This window comes from Mollisia scopiformis, assembly GCF_001500285.1.
Source record: "Mollisia scopiformis unplaced genomic scaffold LY89scaffold_28, whole genome shotgun sequence".
In the NCBI taxonomy this organism is placed as follows: Eukaryota; Fungi; Ascomycota; class Leotiomycetes; order Helotiales; family Mollisiaceae; genus Mollisia; species Mollisia scopiformis.
Window position 1 is genome coordinate 221,566 of NW_017263608.1, and position 20,203 is coordinate 241,768.

A 20,203-nucleotide genomic window follows, 5' to 3' on the forward strand; every position below is an offset into this window, starting at 1 on the left:
GTGTGTGGAGTGGCAGAGTGAGGGGAAGTAAGATCTTACGTGGCTGCCTATTTAAATGCCCTCCTTTCCCTCAATCATCTCGCACTTTTCCTCCCCATTTCAATTCTAATCATCGCACGAACGTACTCCCACCCAAAGAGATTCGTCGATGAGATTTTCAGCTCTCGAGCGGGCGATTTGAGTTCCGCTTCTAAGACGCCAGTCATGCCGCCACAACAGAATCGGACGTTCACTTGCTTCTCTAAGCTACCGGCCGAGCTTAGAGTCAAGATTTGAAGTTGCGGTCTTTTGGTCTTCTCTCCAGTGCCCAATAAAGAATCCTATGACCACAAGAAAGCCGGTACTGATGCGCTGTAGTGGGGTTTCTGTCTGCCTGGGCCCCAAGTCATCGAATTGGACCCTTCGCCCATCAAGAACAAGACTTTGCAGACCCACTCGAAATTCACGTGGAACCACGCTGGACATCATCCCACGATTCTGGTTGTCAACCGCGAGTCGAGAGAAGAAGCCTTGAAAGTCTATGCAATGATCCACGGTCCAGATGGATTCTGCCTTGCTTTCAACAACCTCGCAGATACGATATACGTCCCAAGATACATCCCACGATTTCCTCGATTCTTCTGTGCACACTTTCACACAGCGGAAGGAAGCGAAGACCGCATGGTGATCAAGAAGTCGCGAATCGATTCATTTGGTCTAAGGGCACTGGCTCAAACGAACTTGGAAGATTATCCCGACCTGGACGAGCTTGTCATTAAAATTCATTTCAATGCTCCTCCCATCGACGATCCAAACGAGAAGGTCTTTCTTGTTGGGAAGGATGAATTCGATTTGATGGAGAATTGGGAGGAGGTCAAGCCACGCTCGGTAGGTGATGATTTAGTAGCATCGTTGGAGATGTATGAGGAGGCCGACAAAAACCTAGTCGTGAGACTCGTCTAGGTCTATGATGTTGACGTCCCCGAGCCTGAGGACAGGAATTTCTGCGTTCCCATCACCCCAGAGACCTTGGCTACAACAGCCATCAATCCAAGGGTTATCTCTTTGGCTACTGAGCCTTGCTCTGATGACAATGCTTGTTGCTACAAGGCTCCAAAGAGGCAGCCATGGCGTAGACGACGTTTCAGGGCAGCTGGGTGATGAGAATGTGGTGTGTAGGAATATGTCAACTCTAGTGGGCCTTGCCGTATTCTTTTGTGGAAGAGCAAAAGGAGCAAGAGGGAGCTGGGTATGAGGATGGAGATGGGGAATGAGCTTGTGAGCTCAGGAAATGATAGGCGACATCCACTTTTTACAGCGAAGAGTCCATTTCGTATTTCCCGTAGAATGAAAACTACCTAGGCACTGTTCCAAATCAACATTGGACATTGAAAATACCCTGTATGTTTTAGTGGGGCTCCGTAAGCGAAGCGAGGTTCGCTTAGGGGGGTGAATTCCAATATCCATCGCAATTCTCATTTCTGGCAAATCTCTTTAACCAGCATCATGATGTTCCCAAAGACAGGATAAATTGATCATCGTCATAAGTCGGAACTTCACATATTCCGGATTTCGACAGCGGCACAGCAACACTCCAAAGTCCTCGTGTTTTGGTCACATCGTTAACATTGTTGCATCTACCAGCTCAAACTATCAAAACCTCCTAAATCATGACTCCTCCCCTTCCCCCAGACCCCAGACTCGACGGCGTGACAGCAACATACGACCCTTCCGCCATCATAGCCACTCTAACAGAACACTACCAAGCCCTCTCGACCCTCCCTTTCATCTCCGCCTCCGACATCCTCTACCCTCCCCCCGATGGCTGGCCCAACATCACCAAACAGAACTTCTCCCCCCTCAAAAAGAGCACCGAGGTCATAGACCTACTCAAACATCTCCCATACCTACGAAACAAAAACAGCGAAGGAAAAGAATACATAATTGCTTTCCACACCTACCCAATCGATTACTCAAACCCACCGTTCGCCGTCCCGCTCGATGTGGAGACCGCTGTGGATATAAGTCCCGATTACTACTACGACGAAGACGAAAAATTACCTCCGTGGGTGATCCCCTTGACGAGAGCAGAGGATAATGTGTGGGGCGTGTGGGTGTTACTCGATACCACGGATGGTATTCCCCTCCTCCCCTCTTCCCTTTTCCTGTTCCAAACACAGCTTAATTGATAAAAATAGGCACCGTAACGATCTGGGACAATGAACCAGTAGACGATTACGAGGAAGATGATCCGCGGAAATGGAGAAATGAGTGTCAGCACACGTATCCGAGCCTGAAAGATGCGTTAAGGGAGTGGAGGATGGAGATGTTGAGTTTGCATACGGTGGCGTTTTGGGATAGGGATGGGAGACCGAGGTTGTGGCAGGTTGATGATGAGGAAGATGAGGGGGAGGTGAAGGTTTGTTTTATTTCTATGCTGAGATTGAGGAGGAAGCTGATGATGTGTTTTACAGGAGATGCAGGGGATTATGAGGGAGTATGGGTGGCCAGATGAGTTTAGGAAGGAGGAGTGTGTGGTTGCTCTTGAGAAATGGGTGCAGGAGAAGCCGTGAATGAATTTGGGAGTTGAAGTCAGTTGTCATACGAACTTAGCTATAGGGCAAAAGACATAGCAAGCGAGCTCAAAAACCTACGAAAGTATATCCAAATGACGTAGCCTTCAACCTCACCTTCGACTCGCCTAACGCCTTTCTCGCGCTAAAGCGACAGCCTTGTATAGAGTTAAATAAGCAAAACCTTTCCATATTAAGTCCGGAAAACCAAAGGTTATCTAATATACTGTTAGCTCAGTTGACAGATTTCCAGATGGACTTTATAGCTTCTATAAAACTTGCACAGGCTGCTGGTTTGGAAGAGTCGTCGATTCGTCGGCGACTCTGAGTTTTACCATTGAAACCTTTTTTTGGTGGGGATTGGGGGTTTTTTTTGGTTTCGACAAAAGTGCTCGCTCGCTAAATCAGGTTTGAGGTCGGACTAAATATAACGGGAAGGATATTATCATGTACGATTCTTAATGGAGAGAAGAACGTGCAGGATAATTGTATCAATGTGTCTGATTCCACACAGATATTTATCTGCTTACATTCATAAATCCTGGCATATACAAATCACTTTTTGATCTCATTCGTTGCGTCACTCACTTAGTAGACTCAAGAAAGCCTCCATATATAGATATATTCGAATCTTGTAGCTACATTCTCATCATCCCCTCACTTCCCACCACTAACACCCACACAATAATACTCCTTGGACCAAAACGCCGTCCCGCAATTCGCCCCGTTCACACCCAGCACCGTATTCCACGCATAAAGCTGCGCCTGCGTAATCCCATTCAGCGTCGCAAAATCATAACACCCCATCCCATCCGGCGCCACCGCGAACTTATTACAACTGCTCACGATCCCCGTCTGTGTCGGTCCCGGTGCTCCTCCCGTCATCGTTGTCGGCGGCGGTATCGTTGTTGTGGAAGTTGCAGTCGCCGTAAAAATAGCAATACAATAATACTCCTTCGCCCAAAACGCCGTCCCACAGTTCTCACCATTCGCTCCCAGGACTCCGTTCCAAGAGAACAGATCAGAAGTCTGAATACAATTCAGCGCCGCGAAATCCACGCACCCGATCCCGTTATCAGCCATGGCGTACGCGTTACAGGCGGTCGTGATACCAGTTTGTGTCGGACCCGGAGCTGCGGTGGGAGAACTGGTGTACGTGGGACATGGAGTCACGAAGCCGCCTTGGCCTCCTCGCTGCTGGTTTCCGGCGTCGGCGTCCGTTCCCAGGGGAGGCGCGGCGAGTGTGTAGGTCCCGTTTACGCCCGGAGCGGAAGTGCAGATGTATTGGCCGGCGAGGGGGCTGTCACAGAGGCCGAGGATGTTTTTGTTCCAGGTGAGGAATTGGATGGTGGTTATGTTGCCCGGGAGGCTGGCGGCAAGGGAATCGCTGGTGAGGTGTTAGTATTTCTGTTGGTCAGGGGGTGGGGAAGTTCACCATGTTGCGCCGGTCGGGACTTGGGCGAGTTTGCATGCTGAAGGGAGACAGACTTTGCCCGTTATGGTGCAGTTGGCAGAATTAGAGTTGGCTTGCAGATCTCCAGTTGAGATACCGTATGCCTTTGAAAGTCTGTCGCAGGTTGGAGTTGCGTCGTCATCTTCTGTGTCTCGTCCATATACTTGATCAGAGCGTTTCTTTGAGCTGTTCAGGACTTGCCCTGAACATGTTGTCGTTGCTGGTGGTTTGGAAGTTGTTGTTGTGGTTCCTGCGAAGTTGATTGATGTCACTGGAGGTGCCGGGACATAACTTGGTAATGCTCGAACGGTGATGTTGGGGATTGAAGTGTTGCAGACATCACCTATGTCTTGGAGCTGGTCTACGAGGTAGTCGGAGTGATCCGAGTCTGCGAGATAGGGTGAAGTCACTCGCGCGTATAGCATTTGAATGAAGCAGTTATCACATAGCTAGCAATGTTGGCTCTTGGTACAATATTCTGAAAGACAGGAGATCTGGACTTACTACATCGTTTGAGTACAAGTTCGCCATCCTTTCATCCTCAGGATCGATGTTCGTTCCATTTCCTGTGCATGAGGGGTCCGTTGGATATTTGATACAATCAGGATATATAACGTCTGATCCTGTAATATTTTGCGCCGAAACCAAGCACCATCGTTCCTCGCTCCTGAAGCACACAGTCACAGATTAGTAAACTACAATTTGAGATGGGCGTTAGATGGAATGTGGAGAACGTTCAAAGACATACGTAGAACTTAAGCAAGCAGTGCTCATTGCATCTACATATCGTCCAGAGATAGAATCCGCAGGAATAAGTCTTCCATACGCTGATATCCATTGATCAGCGCAAGCTTGAGTCACATCTCGGTCCCACAACGTTGCTTCATAGCTGCAATTCCCCAAGCAAAGGTCTGTGAGGTTGTCTTCCTCCCACCAGTAGTTGTCGAAGTTAATCGACATCTGAAAGAGCGTTGGATCGCAGTCTGGCAGGTTTTCGTTTCTAAATATCACTTCTTAGTTCCAAGGAGATTGTATACTTTTCGATTTAGATAACTTGTTTATCTTACATACAGTGCTGTAATACATGCTGGAGTTATATTGTATGCTCGAGCAAGTAATGTGGGGTCGACCGGAGGATATAAACTGAATTGTGCTACGGTGACATAAAGTAAAGCACCAATGATTGCAACCGAGTAAATTTCCTTCATTGTGAAGCTATTCCCACCGACAGTGGTTCAACTTGCTATTGCTCTTCCTTCAACAACTGCAAAACTCTTTTCAGGCCACCGACCTCCGAACAGCTTGTAAGCTCCATCAATGCATGCTTCAAATTATCCTTAAGCAAGTGCTAGATCGTCTTGCGCAGCCACACCTCTGATGAGAAACCTGGTTGGGTAATATCTGAAAGTCGGCCGATAATCTAGATAAGTTGACAACCCTTTCAAAAAGTGGATGACATGCATCTTCAGGGGCGGGTAAACGATCGATACCCGAGGCGGCTGTGGCTGCCACCAGGAAGATTTGGCCGGCTCTACCAATCACTGAAGACTGCGCCTTAAACTTTAATTGCAACTCATACATCAGAGATTGAAAAGCATGCACGAACTCAGGCACCCATCAACGATCTTACTCAGCAATTTAGAGTTGGGTTCTGAAGCTGTCTTTGGCTGCGTGAATTTCTCGGTTAAAGCTAGACGTTGAAGGCTTCGCAATATTGTCAGAGGCGCAGTGCGGTTGCAATCTTACATTTTCAATGTATTCTTCATTATTTGGCGTAAGACGGTATTTGGATTCCTTATTGCTTGTCTGAAGTAATCCTTCACGAGGCACCCTTGAGTTCGGATTCGGTTCCGGAGTGGAAATCAGAAGCGCAAGCTGCACTTCAAGCGAATGTGGGGCAGACTTCAGTCTTGAGCTACACCCAGCTTCATCTCACCCAGTGAATAAGAGGAGCATCAATGAGATTATATGAGCTTCACTACAATGGAATACCGCTTGATTCTCTTCTTGTTATGCCATTTCACTTTGGCAGGAGCTCAGTCATACTCTGGCCTCTTCGCTGGAATCGATGCTAATTCAATCACAAATCTTTCAGTTCTTATCCCTGGTGCTCTACCAACAGGAACATGTAACGCTCAAACACCATGTCCTATTACCGCTTGCTGTGGGACGAATGGGCTTTGTGGATACTCTCCATCTGAATGTGGAAAGGGAAATTGTACTTCGAAATGTGATTCCAAAGCGGAATGCGGCCAGTACGGTGTAGCTGGAAAGCAGAAATGTCCATTGAACGTTTGCTGTTCTCAATTCGGGTATGCATCTTCTTCATTGACTCTTTTTTACCTCTCATGTTTTAATTATAATGAAAATGTGCTAATTAAGGATTTTGCAGCTTCTGCGGCAGCACAGATGACTTCTGTCTAAAAGGATGCCAAACAGGCTTCGGTGGCTGCGGAGCACCAAATCGACCATCCTGCGGTGGTGGCGGCAGTGGTTCCAAGCGTTCAATCGGATACTACGAGTCTTGGTCTAATACACGAAAATGCCAAAGTGTAGCCCCAGAAGACCTAAATCTGAACGGCTTCACCCACATCAACTTCGCATTCGCATTCTTCGACCCAACAACCTTTGCCATAGCGCCTATGGATGGCAAAACAGGCGCTCTCTACAACAGATTTACAGCCTTGAAATCTAGTGGGGTCCAGACTTGGATCTCGGTTGGTGGATGGTCGTTTACTGATCCTGGACCCACGAGGACAGCGTTTTCTACTATGTCTAGCACTTCTGCGAACCGGCAAAAGTTCATAAGTGGATTGAAACAGTTCATGGATACGTATGGATTTGACGGCGTTGACTTGGATTGGGAATACCCTCAAGCTGATGACCGTGGAGGTGCATCGGGTGATACAGCCAATTATGTGCAGCTGGTCAGTGATATGAGAGCGTCATTTGGTACGAAGTATGGCATCACGGTTACGTTACCGACCTCGTATTGGTATTTGCAGCATTTTGATTTGGTGGGGATGCAGTCCTCGGTGGATTGGTTCAATTTAATGAGTTATGATTGTAAGTTCCGTGAAGGATAATAATATTCTAGGGCTGATGCGTTTTGTGGTGCATGGGGTCTGGGACTCCGCTTCTAAGTTCGTGGGACCGTACATCGCTCCTCACACCAATATTACAGAGATAGACGGAGGTCTGGATCTTCTTTGGCGCGCAGGTGTCAGCTCCAGCAAGGTGGTGCTAGGTCAAGGCTGGGTAAGTCAATTCTCACTTCACACTCGTCGCATCGCCAGCAGCTAACATCCCTGATTTCTAAGTACGGGAGAAGTTTCACTCTCAAGGACTCTTCATGTAGCACTCCAAATGGTGTATGCCAGTTCTCAGGTGGTGCAAATCCAGGACCTTGTTCAAATGCCGCTGGAATCCTTGATCTTCAAGAGATTAAAGATATCATTTCTACTAACAATCTTAAACCTGTCTGGGACAAGAAAGCTGGGATCAAACACATCACTTGGGGCGGCAACCAATGGGTCAGTTATGATGACGACGATACTTTCAAGCAGAAGCGTGATTTTGCAAATGAGAGGTGTCTTGGAGGTTTGATGGTAAGTCATTATTTTCGTTCCTAATTGAAGTGATTACTAATGTCTTGATAGGTGTGGGCAATTGACCAGGTGAGTGATGCTTGAAAGTTCTCACACATGTACTGAGAAGTTTTCAAGATCGACCAAAAAGGCAGCAACGGAAACTCAGCGGCTGGGAGCGCAGTTTCTACACAAGATCAACAGGATGCGAAACAGGCGAGTGATAATGCTGTAGCTGGGATTACTTGCTACACTACAGACTGTGATACGAGTTGCAAGAAAGGAACCAATCAGGTTGCACAAATGAATGGCCAGCCTGGAGACCTTTCTACTAATGATCGTTGCCCGAAAAAGATGTATCGAAATTTATGCTGCGATGATGGTACCATTATGGGTGTATGTCAATGGAGGGGTTATCGTAAGTCCATCACCTGATAATTCTGCATCTAGAAAGGGGAAACATATGCTGACTCTAACATTTGCGAATAGGTGGAGTAGGGCTGTCATGCATGAGTGGCTGCGACAACGGGGAAACGGAGATCGTGCAAGATACGAATCATAAAGAGAAGAAGGGTGACCAAACTTGCACTGGTGGCATACAAAGCTATTGTTGCAAAGGATTCAAGCCAGCTCCGAATGGAGCAGACTTGGTGAAAGACGCCACAGCTCTTGCCAAAAGTGCTGCAGAGGCCATCGCAGCTCAGGTTAGAGTCCTGACACCCAAAATGACGCCGGCCACAGGCTGATAAATCTCAAGGTAGCTCTTGATATTGCAGCGAAAGCATTCTGCAGGATTGCGGTCCCTGCTCTACTCCTCCCCCTCGAACTCCTTGAAGATGCTATCCCTATCTTCGGTAAGTAGCCCTTTCATCCCAACTAGTTGTCAAAGTAACGAGAAAAACAGGTGAAATCGCAGACCTAGCAGAAATCGCCGCGACGCCAGCCATAATCGAAGGATGCGTCAAAGGCATCGAAAAAGAAGGCAAAGCCGAATTCAAAGTATTCGGCAAGAAACATACATTAGATATGAACAAGCCTACAGACAAGCCCGCGGAGAGCCGGCCCCCGAAGTCATCGCATTCGTCCGCCAAGACGAGTTCAGAGTGTCCTCGGCAGCCAAAACATGTGAAGCGAGCAGCTCCTTGTAATGCTGAGAAGTATGAGACTATTACGACGAAGATTAGTGATGAGCCGGGGAGTATGGGGACGTTGAAGTGCACGTATTCTGGTGGTAAGTCTGCTGGTGGGCAGGCTTGTCTTCATTATTGTGAGTATATCCTTCAGTATTTTGATCATACTTGGTGAAATAGTGGTCGGCTTTTCAGCTCAACTGGATGGAGTGTCCCGTTTGAAATGAAGCTGACTCTTTTCGTAGCTTCGGTGATTAGCCGAAATGTCGGAGTGAACCTTGATCTTTTCACTTGTCGTTACATTGGAATGCCTACAGGGAAAACGAAGAGATTGGCCGTTACCGAGTACAACAAAGATCGACCAGCAGGACTAGGATGGAGTTCGCCAGACAATTGGGGCACAAAGTGTGAGCGGGACGAGGTATGAGGCTTTAAATTGTCCGTCCTGACATCAGAAGTGCGCTAATATCCACTCAGTGGCCCCCAGCATTGTTCCTCACCATCAATGACGGTTACCTGAGTTTAGAGGGAGCTGATCCCGCGAGATCATCTGTCGACTTCATCCAATTCATCCGCCTCATCGACGGTCCAGAAAACGGCAAAGCTGGCCGTGAATGGAAAGGCGAATGTCCTTTGACAGCAGAACGACGGAACATCAAAACAAAAAGATCCCCAGAACACGTCGGAGCCGATCATACAACAACAATAACGTTATCTGTTGAGGCAGTGTACAAGAGAAAGACCTTCAAGTACGAGTTCACGGAAATGCCAAACCCTATGCCAGCAGATATGGGCCTCGGAGATAATAGATGCCAACCTTCGCGTGCTGGTAAAGATGATCGCGGATATGCTATTCTGGATAGAGATCCATGGTGGCTCACCAATCCCACAGCCCTGGCGTTGAGAGATGATTACAAGAAGCAATATGTTGCAAAGCGAGACTTACTCTTATCAGATGACATGGCTGCCCTGGGTCTCAATTCTACCATGGATATGGATACAGACGAGGAAGACTTCTCAGACGACTTGTTTGAAGCCCAAGAGATTGCCGACAGAATGGGTCTGATCAAGTGCGAAGATAAGTCTTGTGCAAAGGAGATGGCCGAATTTGGTATCGAGTCTGCGAAGATCGCGTATCAGCCTGAGCCGACTGTACCAGCGGGTTTTGCAGTGTCGTCAACAACGGTGGCGAGTTTTGCAACGGTTACTGCGTATGGATCTGTGGTTTCTAGTCGTAGCTATGCTTCGGTTAATATGCCTGCTATGACACCATCACCTTCCATGGGGAAGTAAATATCACTCCGGGTAGCGTGAAGGACTTTATTGTAGCCTTATAGTCGAAAGTGTCTTTCGGACTAGTCTTCAAGTCAAATTCAATTCATGAAATATTGCATGACTCGCTTAATTTGACCGCTCCCCCTTTCCCGAATTGAGTATCTCGGCCGCAGAACGAGACCGACAGCAAACTTCCGACAAGGATGAAATTGATAAAGTGAAAAGTCTCCAACTTCTGATTGAAGATCCTTGATTTGGCAGGATATTCTCATCACGTGACGCAGATAACCCAGACCTAACATATGACGCATATCTTCCACACTTAGACGAAGAAGATATTACGTTTACTGAGCCCTGAAAATGCCAAGTAAGAGATCGTTGCTGGCACACCTGAGACATCTTTTCTCTCCGTGACTTCATCTCGCAGATTCTGACCAATAATCGCAGACGCCACCATCTTTCACCCCACTTACTACTTTGGGATGTCTTGCGAAACTTTCGTCCACAGCCCGACAACACTTTCGACACCCAAAGTCGAAGATACGACAAGGCAGACCCACTTTTTACTTTTGTAAACGGAGACGACGATATCGAGACCGAAATCCAGACATAAAGCTCCTGCCGCTCTCAATACCGATTCTCAGTAAACCCGCTGCTATCAAAATCTCACCCAGAAACGCTCAAGAGAGACTGCAACCGTCGCAATATGACCCAAATCTCAAGACAAGAAGTTTCGCCGGCGACCTACCAGGAAACAATTAACAAATCCATAGATGACCTAGACACCGAGCTGCACGACATCAACCGCAAGGTCTTCATCATTACCCCACCATATCACATGATGATACTGACTTGCTCCCTCCCAGATCCACGAAAGTCCAGAACTGAGCTACGAAGAATTCAAAGCTCACGATAACATCGTTGCATTCCTCCGCTCCCAAGGCTTCGAAGTCACCCCTCACGCATATGGTCTCGAAACCTCCTTCGTCTGCGACTACGGCACAGACGACGGTCCCCTCGTCGCCTTCAACGTCGAATATGACGCTCTACCAGGTATTGGTCATGCATGTGGCCACAACTTGATCGCCACTGGTTCTATTGCCGCTTTCCTAGGCACGGTGGCGGCTATGAAGAAATACTCCCTGCCAGGCAAAGCTCGTTGTCTCGGAACTCCAGCCGAAGAAGGCGGTGGAGGAAAACTGAAGCTTATTGATGCTGGAGCATACAAAGGTGTCGCTGCTTGCTTCATGACGCATCCATTTTCTACGCTTGCGAATGTTACCTATGGGACTTGCATGGCGTCTGCCAAATTCCGAGCTACGTTCACGGGCAAGCCGGCTCATGCTGCAGCTGCTCCGCATGAGGGTATTAATGCTCTTGATGCGGCGGTGTTGGCTTACAATGGAACGAGTATGTTGAGGCAGCAAATCAAACCAGATCAGAGAATCCAAGGTGTCATGATAGAGGGTGGACATCGAGCCAATATTATCACGCCGAAGAGTATTCTTGACTATAATGTGCGAGGATCGACCTTGAAGGAGACGAAGGAGTTGCAGGAGAGGGTTGTGAAGTGCTTCGAAGGAGCTGCCATTGCGACTAGGTGTACGGTCGAGTTTTTACAGTAAGTATCAATGTCCCATGGATGCTGGAGATTTGCAGCTAATTTGTGTCAGGACAAACATGTATGCAGACTTGAGACCAAGTCGCTCTCTCTGCCTTGCATACTCAGAGGTCATGAAGAGTGTTTCACCAGAAGATAAATGGCCAGTAGGTGAGAAGGAAGAGCCTGGAGCATACTCTACAGATCAGGGTATGCATCAATTTGCTATTTTGCCCAATGTCCGGTGATTGAAAGTATATTCAGCTGACAATACTGTTAGGAAACGTCTCACAGGTTGTACCCTCATTTCACGGTCTGTATGCTATTCCAATCAAGGACAATGCTGCAAATCACACTCCAGGCTTCACGGACGCAGCCGCGACTGACGAGGCGCATCGATTGACATTGTTGACGAGCAAGGGAATGGCTGGTGTTGCAGTGAAGGTTCTGCTGGAGAAGGCATTCGCGGAGGAAGTGGATAAAGGGTTCAAGGAGTGGTTGAGTGCTCAAGAATAGTGCGGATGGTATCACGAAAGGAGTAGAAAACCAATATCCCAATAAATACAAATATCTCAGAAACTTTCATTCAATCTCAAAATCCTCCTTCGGCTTTCATCATCTAGAGGCACCACTCGTACACGTAATACCAGGCGAACTATCAATATTAGCACAAAGATACTCCGCCGTCCCACTCGGCGGGGCAACATCCCACCCGCTCAAATAAATATCACAAATTCCATCCGCCGGACAATCCAGATTCGCTACCACCGGCTCATAACTCGTACTCGTCGTCCCCTTGAAATTCTTAAAATAAACATCAGTGATCGTTCCCGAGCCTGGATTCTCAGCACAATAAGCAGCCGTCTGACCATAACAGCTCTGGATCTGGGCCGCGTACGCGCAATCCGTAACCGTGACCGTGTCCCAGGTTACGTTGCTGACGGTCGCTGTTCCGTAGCCGCCGGGGTAGAGCTTGATTCCTACTGCCTTGGTAGAGGAGATCATGGTCGCGTTGTAAACGTAGATATTCTCAACGAAGGTTGTGCCCGATTCTCCCAGGCTTCCGACAGACAATCCGTGGGAGCCGGTGCAAGTGATGCCGCTGACGGACACATAGCTTGCGCCGGGTTTGAACGCAACGCAATCATCTTGGTTGCTAACATCCGCATTGGTGATTGTCACGTAAGTCGCTGGCCCGATGTCCCAGCCGTCCGTGTTCTTGGGCACGTTGAAAGAGCTCGATTCAGCGATCAGGGTGATGTCGCTGTAAGCTATATTCTTGGAGTTTCCTGCCGCGGAATGGAAGACGTTGGGTGCGTTCCTGAACTCGAGGTTCGAGATCGTGATGGAGTTTGAGCCGGTGATGTACCAGAGAGTTGGTCGTGCGTAGCTGCTGTTTTGCGCAAAGTAATCATATGCAGCTTGACCGTTTCCATCCACGAGACCTGTTCCAGTAACTGAGTGGACTTTGGCACTTGTGATGTCTGACATGAGGAAGATTGCTTTCTTTCCTTCCCAGTATGTTAGATCATCGGAGGCTTTGAGAGTACCCTCGATTTGGAAGTCGCAGTTGGCGCATCCGGCAAAGGAGAGGGTTGATCGAAGGGCGTATGTTGTTTCGGCTGGGATGACGATTGTTCCTCCATTTCCGCAACTTGCGATAGCTGATTCGATGGCTGGTACATCGTCTGTTCCTGCGTCGCCTGCAGAAGTTGGCGTGCAGACAGCTCGTTTGGCAACTCCGTGATCTGGATTTCTTCTTACAGGCGTCCCCCGTGCATTGGCGAAGGAAGCAAGAGCGATGAGTGAGAACTGCGTAATTTGGCGAAATCTTGACATGTTGCTTGACAAGCTACTAGTTGAGAGTTAGCAAATGAGTGCTTGGTGAGATTGACGTTTGTTGACAAATAAATCTGAGAGAGTGCTATATGAAATGAGAGAACATATTTAATAACATGTCTGGATCCCATAACGTCGTGCCATTATAGAGTGTATTTCCGAAAAGGGTGGGTTGGACTCCGCAACTCGTCTGATCTTTATTCCTGCCATTTGTCGTCCATGGATCAATTTGTTTCCACAGCTACAGAAGAAGGTACTCTCTGTGAACGCGTGGCATGCTTTGTAGACATTAACTATTTCGGCACTCCTTTTTCCATCTATCATGATCGATATTAGGAAGACAAGATCGACGTACGAACATCCCTCACCCGCAATATTTCTAGCTCTCCTATTCCACAATAAAGTTCGGACTTTCTACTGACGACTGCAATCAGCCTGCAACAGGGCCAATTGAAACAAAGGATCCTCGGTTGGGGAATTTCGGGGATGCATCGCCTACAAAATAGGTTTAGTTGCTTGAGATATAGTCCATGTGGAGTGGTGGGATCTGCGGATAGTTCTGCCCCGCAGTGGTATTTCTCCGAAACTTCTTTTCTTGGCGGCGGCGGCGGCCCGAGAATAGGAGGCCGTTCTTCACTCTTAGCTATTGTTCCTTCGACTTCCGGCTTCGGTGATCCTTCTCCTTCGAGTTTTGCCCACTTGTCATCTGTACCAAGGATTGTTAACGCTCTTCTTCGGCTTCTACCTTCGATGAGGCCGCTGCATGGCTGTGGGATGTCACCTCTTGGGCCACCTCGTGTATGGATTGCTTTATGGAGAGATAAAGTGCTTAGAGCCCTTCTTGTGTGCCCGTAGCACTGCAATTTGAGAGTTGAACCTCGATGATCCAGGAGAGTGTTGTCAAGCCAGAATCCAGCCACGTCTCAGCTCCCGAAGCTTCGAACCAAGAAGAGGAATGCAAGTGTCTCTTAACTCACTGCCAGCCCTTCAAGACGTCAGAAGAGCCTACGATTCCGCCTCCCCTTCCAGCCCAAGAGAGCGTGATATGGAGAGTATTTGTAGAAGAACAAGGCCCCTTGGGAATCGTGCAAGTGTGGATTCGACAAAGAGGCCGTCCTCGGCTCTTAAGTGCTTGGGGATCGAAGTTGACATGGCTTGGTGACATGTTGTAGAGAGTCTCCTAGAAGGAGTGTGTATGTAGAGAGTTCTCTATATGATTTTCGCATTGTAATGCCATCTCCAGGAAAGATAGGACTGTTCGCGCTGCCAGAGGGCAATAGTAGGAGGAGGCTCGTTTCTTCGGGTATGAGGAGAGTATGGAGGGAGGGAGATTTTTTTCGTACTTTTTGTTGCTTTCTCGAGGCTGTTTTGCATTTGTGGAGGTTGTCTCGGGTTGCGATAGGTCTGTGGAGTGCACATGGTCAGTCTTGGCCCTCAATTTTGGAATTGCGCATGTTAAGGAATCAGGATCTTACTGAGGAGCCACCTTGTGCTCTCTCGACAATCTTGGAGCGCAAGAGAAGAAGATCCATCAGCAATTCTTTTCCATGGACCCTGGACCTCAGCAGGAGGAGCTCGCCAGCCAAGTTCTCGTTCTCGTTTGTCCCGGGACTCCAGGGCTAGGAAACATCTCAGTTTCTCTTGTCGGTGTCGAGCTCGAGGGAGTGGTTGTTAGCAAATTCATGGGTCGTCGCTGTCGTTGGTTCCAAAAGTTGAGGAAGAGGATGGTAGCAAATGAATGAAATATATCTCATGGTTCATATCAGGGGTCGGGGAAGACGCTTTTAACAAGTCATTGGGTCGCTGTCTGTCGTTGATTTCAGAGGCAAGGAAGAGGATTTTGGAAATCAATGAGCCGTATTCCGTCGTCAATTCCAGAGGTGAAGAAGAGGATCCTGGCAAGTCATCGAGTCGTCTGTTGCCGTTGATTCCAGCGGTCACAGCGAGATCCTGTTGGGCCAAGTCGTCGTACTCTTCCATGATTGTTTGAGTCAGGAAGAAGGAGCCGCACCTTGTAACCAGGCTGTCGTCTTCATGGGTAGTGGACGCCAAGTTATGGTCCTGTCAGGCCGTAACTTGCTTCTCTTCTGTCGGCGCTGGACTTCAGAGACTTGAGATCCTACCAGGTCAATAAGATGTCCTCTTCAGTTGATTCCAGTTGATCCATAAGTCCAACAGGGTAAGCTTCTCCAGTCGAATTTTGCTGGGAAAATATATCGTCTTTATTTGTGAATAATACCGATGTTCGCTGGAGACCATGTCGCCAAGGAGATCTAGCGTTCTCTTTCGTTTTGCGGAGCTCCAGGCAGAGAATTCCACCAGCTGGCGGCTCGCTGTCGTTGATTCTAGATTAGGCAAGCAGGATTCACAAGATAATCGTCGACTCTCCTTTGCGAATCCCAGAGCGTGAAGAAATAATTTTAAGATTCTCCGGCTTACCAGGCAAGTATCTCATCCTCTCCCAGCTCAAGTGAGTAACAGCGACAATCTTTCCACAAGCTAATGTGGCCGGTCTCCTTCGTTGACTAGATTTTCATCCAGGTGATACTTCTAGACGAAAATGTCTCCTCGTTCGCTGATTCCAGGGCTTGTGGAGATACTGTGAAGAGTTCGACATCTGTCAGTCAAATTCCCACCTTCTTCAGCCCACAAGAAAAAAGGGTAATATCCTCTTAAGAGCCAGCGTCGACACTCTCCTCGGCTGGCTCCACTTCCATCATGCTGATCTTCTCGGACAGAATCGCCACCTCCTTCGCTGATTATCCAGTTCAAGAAAGCTAAATCGATGCAGCCGAATTTTCTACTCTCCCTTGCTATCTCACAACTCGAAGGAATACAAGACGGAATAGGGAGCTATCAGGCATCAATGGAGGCACAAGGTCGAGTAGAGCTGGGTATCTCGAGGCTCCTGTTCTCTTTCGTTGATCAGTGGTTGTATCAAATATTATCGCCCGTAGAAGGATATTCTCTTCTTCATTGGGTTAATCCCATACTACAATGAATCTAGCCATGAATCTAGACTTCCCTGGCGAGCTACTGGTGTATTTTCTTGTTGATAACACGGCGCAAGGAGGGCAAATGTTACACTCTTCACAATCTTAGAGGCCAAGTCAGAGAGAAGTCGTTGAGAAAGTATCGCCAAACAACCAACTGGCTCTTTTTAGCTGTTCCCAGAGTTTGATAAATTATGCATTTGCTAGGCAAATACCCGTATCTTCGTCTGGTTGCATGTTACAAGTGAGGCAGAGGTTGTGCTCTTCATAATCTCAGAGCTGGAGCAAGAAAGAGATCGTCAAGAAGATCTTACCAGACGAACAAATTGCTCTCTACTGCTCTCTACCATTGGTATAGAACATCTCAGAGTGAAATAAAATACCAACCCACTTGACAGGCACTGGATGATTGACAAAAGTAGGTAGATTATATCATTCTAGCACCCAATCTACCCTCGTTCTTCTATGTTCTACTGTCGTCTCCCCAAGTCCAGGCCTAACAACGACTCCATCTACAATATACAGCTACAGTGACCCTTGTATCCTTATTGCCTACGTTTTTATTCTCCACCTATTTGCTCCCCTCAAGAAAATAGGCCCCAAACCTCGTTCTTCTTATTGTTCCCGGAGTCCTAGCAAGAGTTCGAGGCCGAGACGAACTTCACCAGCCATAATCGTCTATCCCATTCAACCTCCTTCCTTCCATTGCCCTGTCTTCCACTCTATATTGCACATCCGTTGTTCCTGGAGGTTGAAGTAATAGTAGGAGGTAGAAATTTTTTCTTTCTTTCGTTGGTGTCGGAGCTCAAAAAGCTCGACAGCGTGCCTCACTCTCCGCGTTGTCCCGAAGTCCCAGTAATCAAGAGGAGTGTGAGCCCAAGACGATTCCCACCAGCCAAAGTCGTAGATGTCCTTCCCGTCTTCCCTCCCTTTCCCTTCATTCTTTGGCAATCATTGTTCGTCGAGGGTAGGGTAGTAGGAGGAGCTAAAAGATGGTTTCCATCGTTCTTGCCAAAGATCCAGTAAGAGGAGCTGAATCAAGAGGCCTTCTTGGGACATCAATCGTCTTCTGTCGTTGCGCGTAGGCTTGAAGGTAGACAGACAATTTAATGCCACTGTTAATAAAAATTTTATTTTATATGTTTACGCCTAGTTTTGACGTGGTGGGAAAAGTTTCGAGGTGACTGTGACCCCACTATATAAGCTACAGAATCTTCGTGGTCTCTCCTTCTTCTTTCCACAAACAACAATACCCCCACCTCTTCCGACTTTCTCTCGTGTACAATAGCTCCTTCATTGTACCAATATCAAGAGCCCTACCTCACATACTCCCTTCTAAAGTCTCCACGCCGCGCCAGTCTTTGCGCTACTGTTGACTACTCCTCAAGCCTCAAAGTCCGATATCGAATCCAAAATTTTCACCACCTCAGTCCGAAATTTCTTGGATATCTCCGAGACTAGATCAGTACATTCCAAAACGAGAAGACTGTTCTTTCTCTAGTACATCGAGCTTCTCTTGCTTCTTCTTCCTTTTCCAAGACACTCAGGCAGATAGAATGTCTCGACAATCCAAGGGCAACAAGTTCGGTGGAGACTCTATTCTAGAGTTGCACAAGGGCCTTACTCAAAAGTACGGTCTTTTCAAAGACAGAATCGAGGCAAATTGGAGATCTTTTAGCGAGGCCAAACGCATCAATATCGTCACAAGTCGGGCGCCCATTGCTAAGGGTAAAGGAAGTGCACTCTTTCCGGAGGCGAATGTAAAACAACTCGCCAAGTCAGGGCCAGAGCATTTCCTTGGCTTGTTGAAGCATCGAGCAACCACAAAGCTTTGCGACCAGTACCTCGGAGCCAAAGGTGATATGCGGTTTGTCGGTGATGGGATCCTCGAAGACAGGCTGTTTTGCGATGAGAGTCTCCATCACTCTCCCGTCTTCATACTATTCTCCGACGACGTGTATGGCCGTGAGATCAATACCCAACAAACATTACCACCAAGAGTACAAGAAAGAGTAGACTTCGAAAAGCAAACTGGAGCATGCATCGAAAAGAAGGTGGGTGTCTTGGTTCTGGAAAGACAATATGGCATCTTACAAATTCTCAACTTGATGGTCGATGCGATCTTGGACACCAATTCGACACAGGAGGTGGCCACAGAACGAGCCAAGCGATCAGAGGATGTTGCCAGCACAGCATTATCAAAGCTCTCCATCTACAATAAGCCAATCAAAGCCACCTTGAAGGATATGCTGGAACGAGCTGTTGAGCAGAAGGGAAACATGGAAGATCATCTGGACCTTTGCCGTTCCGAGCCAACGATATTTCAGTACATGGCTCAGATATGGTTCACGAGCAGACCAGAACTTGTGAAGGACAATAAGGGTGCAATTGCAAAACTTGGCGACAAGTACATTAGTCCTTCCATTATGAACATGATGAACAATGCTCTCTTGGGTACAGCAACTTGGTCGTACATGTGTGTACTACTACAACTTCTCATCGATGCAGGTGACGACAAGATCAAGCGACCAATTGTCCTTCAAGAGCTGTCCAATGTAACGAACATGGAATATCTTCGAGTCCAGAAGATTTTCAAGCGTCATGTACAAATGGGATGTGGCGCCAAGGACTTCAGGCGTGTCCCTGGTGTATACGACAACGGATTCGCACGTACGAACATGAAAACCGATCCTAAGGATCTCACTGCGAGCGATCCCCAACTGCACTACATTCTCCGCCTCTGTCAACCCGAAACTAGTGCAAATAAAGCTATCCTTTGGGTCAAGAATATGGATGGCCTATACTCGGCGCATCCCGAAGACATGGGTAGGATGCTAGAGAGAGAGTGGGAAGCTTACGGCGAGCTAGTTGTAATGATCGGTTTCCTTGATGCTCTGTCGACATGTGTTACCGTTCCAGCAGCCAACTCTACCAAAGGCGCGAATTTTGTCAACAAGGTCAGAGAATTAACACAAGAGCTGGATGAAGTCAAGAACAGCCCTGATTTTGATCTGACCGAAAATGCGGTTCCTCTTAGCATGCTTGCCGAAGATGATAGATCTGAGCAAGTGTTGGCTAAATTGGATGAGAAAGTTGTCGAAAAGGCAGGTACAAAGCTGGGATTTCTGTGGGATGATCTTGTGGAGGATAGTTCAGCAACATTCAAGAGCTACTGTCAGCAACAGAAGCAAAAGGCAAACCAAGGCACGAATTCCAAGGAACAAGCACCACCACCATCTACCCAGAAGCTTGATCTAAAAGACTTGGTCGAAGCTCGACAAGAAAAGGAGAAAACTCGCCCTGGCCACTCCTCTTTCTACATCATTCCTCAACCCGTCGTTGCCCCCGAAGTCGTCGAAGTATTTCCAGCCATCAAGATCAAGGTAGCTACGTTTGCTGTCTTCCAAACCATCTTTTCCACTGGCCAAGCTCAAGGCACAGGCACAGTGGCATGGGTAGCGTTCGAAGCAGCAATGATTGATCTGGGATTTTCTGTAGAAGCCACCGGTGGATCGATATATCTGTTCGTTCCTGCTCCAGAGACGGCAGACTTGGGAATTCCGCAACGACCTTGCACCCTTCATCGTCCTCATAGCTCGAAGCTTGAGGGAAATCAGTTGTTGTACTATAGGAGACGACTGATGAGAGCCTATGGTTGGAACGTGGGAACTTTTGAGCTTTTGTAAGCAGTTATTGCAGATTGGACTATAAGGGGTTGGCTACATTGCTTTTGGAGACATGTAGTTTTGGAGAGGCGTGAGTGCAGAATACTGT

At 47.7% G+C, this 20,203-nt stretch overlaps 7 protein-coding genes across 7 annotated transcripts; 5 read left to right on the top strand and 2 right to left on the bottom strand.

The window, feature by feature from the left end:
* Positions 1–525: 525 nt before the first annotated feature.
* Positions 526–1,140, top strand: LY89DRAFT_675771 (uncharacterized protein; the record flags this gene model as incomplete). Its single annotated transcript, XM_018213536.1, has 2 exons — positions 526–867; positions 943–1,140. The coding sequence occupies 2 exons, from the start codon at positions 526–528 to the stop codon at positions 1,138–1,140; spliced, it is 540 nt and encodes a 179-aa protein (XP_018063957.1).
* Positions 1,141–1,667: 527 nt separating this feature from the next.
* LY89DRAFT_542395 (uncharacterized protein) lies at positions 1,668–1,850 on the top strand (the record flags this gene model as incomplete). Its single annotated transcript, XM_018208194.1, has 1 exon — positions 1,668–1,850. A coding segment is annotated over one exon (183 nt), but the record flags the coding sequence as incomplete, so codon positions are not given.
* A 1,359-nt stretch (positions 1,851–3,209) lies between these two features.
* On the bottom strand, positions 3,210–5,091 carry LY89DRAFT_724039 (uncharacterized protein; the record flags this gene model as incomplete). The annotated part of the gene is made up of 5 exons (XM_018218865.1): positions 3,210–3,939; positions 3,988–4,454; positions 4,510–4,672; positions 4,754–4,988; positions 5,073–5,091. The coding sequence occupies 5 exons, from the start codon at positions 5,089–5,091 to the stop codon at positions 3,210–3,212; spliced, it is 1,614 nt and encodes a 537-aa protein (XP_018063959.1).
* Positions 5,092–6,431: 1,340 nt separating this feature from the next.
* On the top strand, positions 6,432–8,897 carry LY89DRAFT_761217 (glycoside hydrolase; the record flags this gene model as incomplete). The annotated part of the gene is made up of 7 exons (XM_018221540.1): positions 6,432–7,071; positions 7,103–7,263; positions 7,326–7,617; positions 7,723–8,010; positions 8,082–8,296; positions 8,350–8,446; positions 8,497–8,897. Coding segments are annotated over 7 exons (2,094 nt in total), but the record flags the coding sequence as incomplete, so codon positions are not given.
* A 1,615-nt stretch (positions 8,898–10,512) lies between these two features.
* LY89DRAFT_627796 (metal-dependent amidase/aminoacylase/carboxypeptidase) lies at positions 10,513–12,173 on the top strand. Its single transcript, XM_018211158.1, has 4 exons — positions 10,513–10,808; positions 10,864–11,618; positions 11,671–11,807; positions 11,878–12,173. The coding sequence occupies exons 1-4, from the start codon at positions 10,704–10,706 to the stop codon at positions 12,111–12,113; spliced, it is 1,233 nt and encodes a 410-aa protein (XP_018063961.1). The 5' UTR covers positions 10,513–10,703; the 3' UTR covers positions 12,114–12,173.
* A 39-nt stretch (positions 12,174–12,212) lies between these two features.
* Positions 12,213–13,781, bottom strand: LY89DRAFT_787898 (pectin lyase-like protein; the record flags this gene model as incomplete). The annotated part of the gene is made up of 2 exons (XM_018223115.1): positions 13,545–13,781; positions 12,213–13,452 (listed from the first exon to the last, which is right to left on the bottom strand). Exons 1-2 carry the CDS (start codon positions 13,565–13,567, stop codon positions 12,213–12,215), a joined length of 1,263 nt encoding a protein of 420 aa, XP_018063962.1. The 5' UTR covers positions 13,568–13,781.
* A 4,204-nt stretch (positions 13,782–17,985) lies between these two features.
* LY89DRAFT_761218 (uncharacterized protein) lies at positions 17,986–20,115 on the top strand (the record flags this gene model as incomplete). The annotated part of the gene is made up of 1 exon (XM_018221541.1): positions 17,986–20,115. The coding sequence occupies one exon, from the start codon at positions 17,986–17,988 to the stop codon at positions 20,113–20,115; it is 2,130 nt and encodes a 709-aa protein (XP_018063963.1).
* Positions 20,116–20,203: the final 88 nt, after the last annotated feature.

Excerpts from the sequence above, each read along its gene's own strand:
- LY89DRAFT_627796 (XM_018211158.1), top strand. The coding sequence starts at position 10,704 with ATGACCCAAATCTCAAGACAAGAAGTTTCGCCGGCGACCTACCAGGAA. Across the intron at positions 10,809-10,863 it reads TGCACGACATCAACCGCAAG|ATCCACGAAAGTCCAGAACT; the intron begins GTCTTCATCATT and ends GCTCCCTCCCAG. Across the intron at positions 11,808-11,877 it reads AGCATACTCTACAGATCAGG|GAAACGTCTCACAGGTTGTA; the intron begins GTATGCATCAAT and ends CAATACTGTTAG.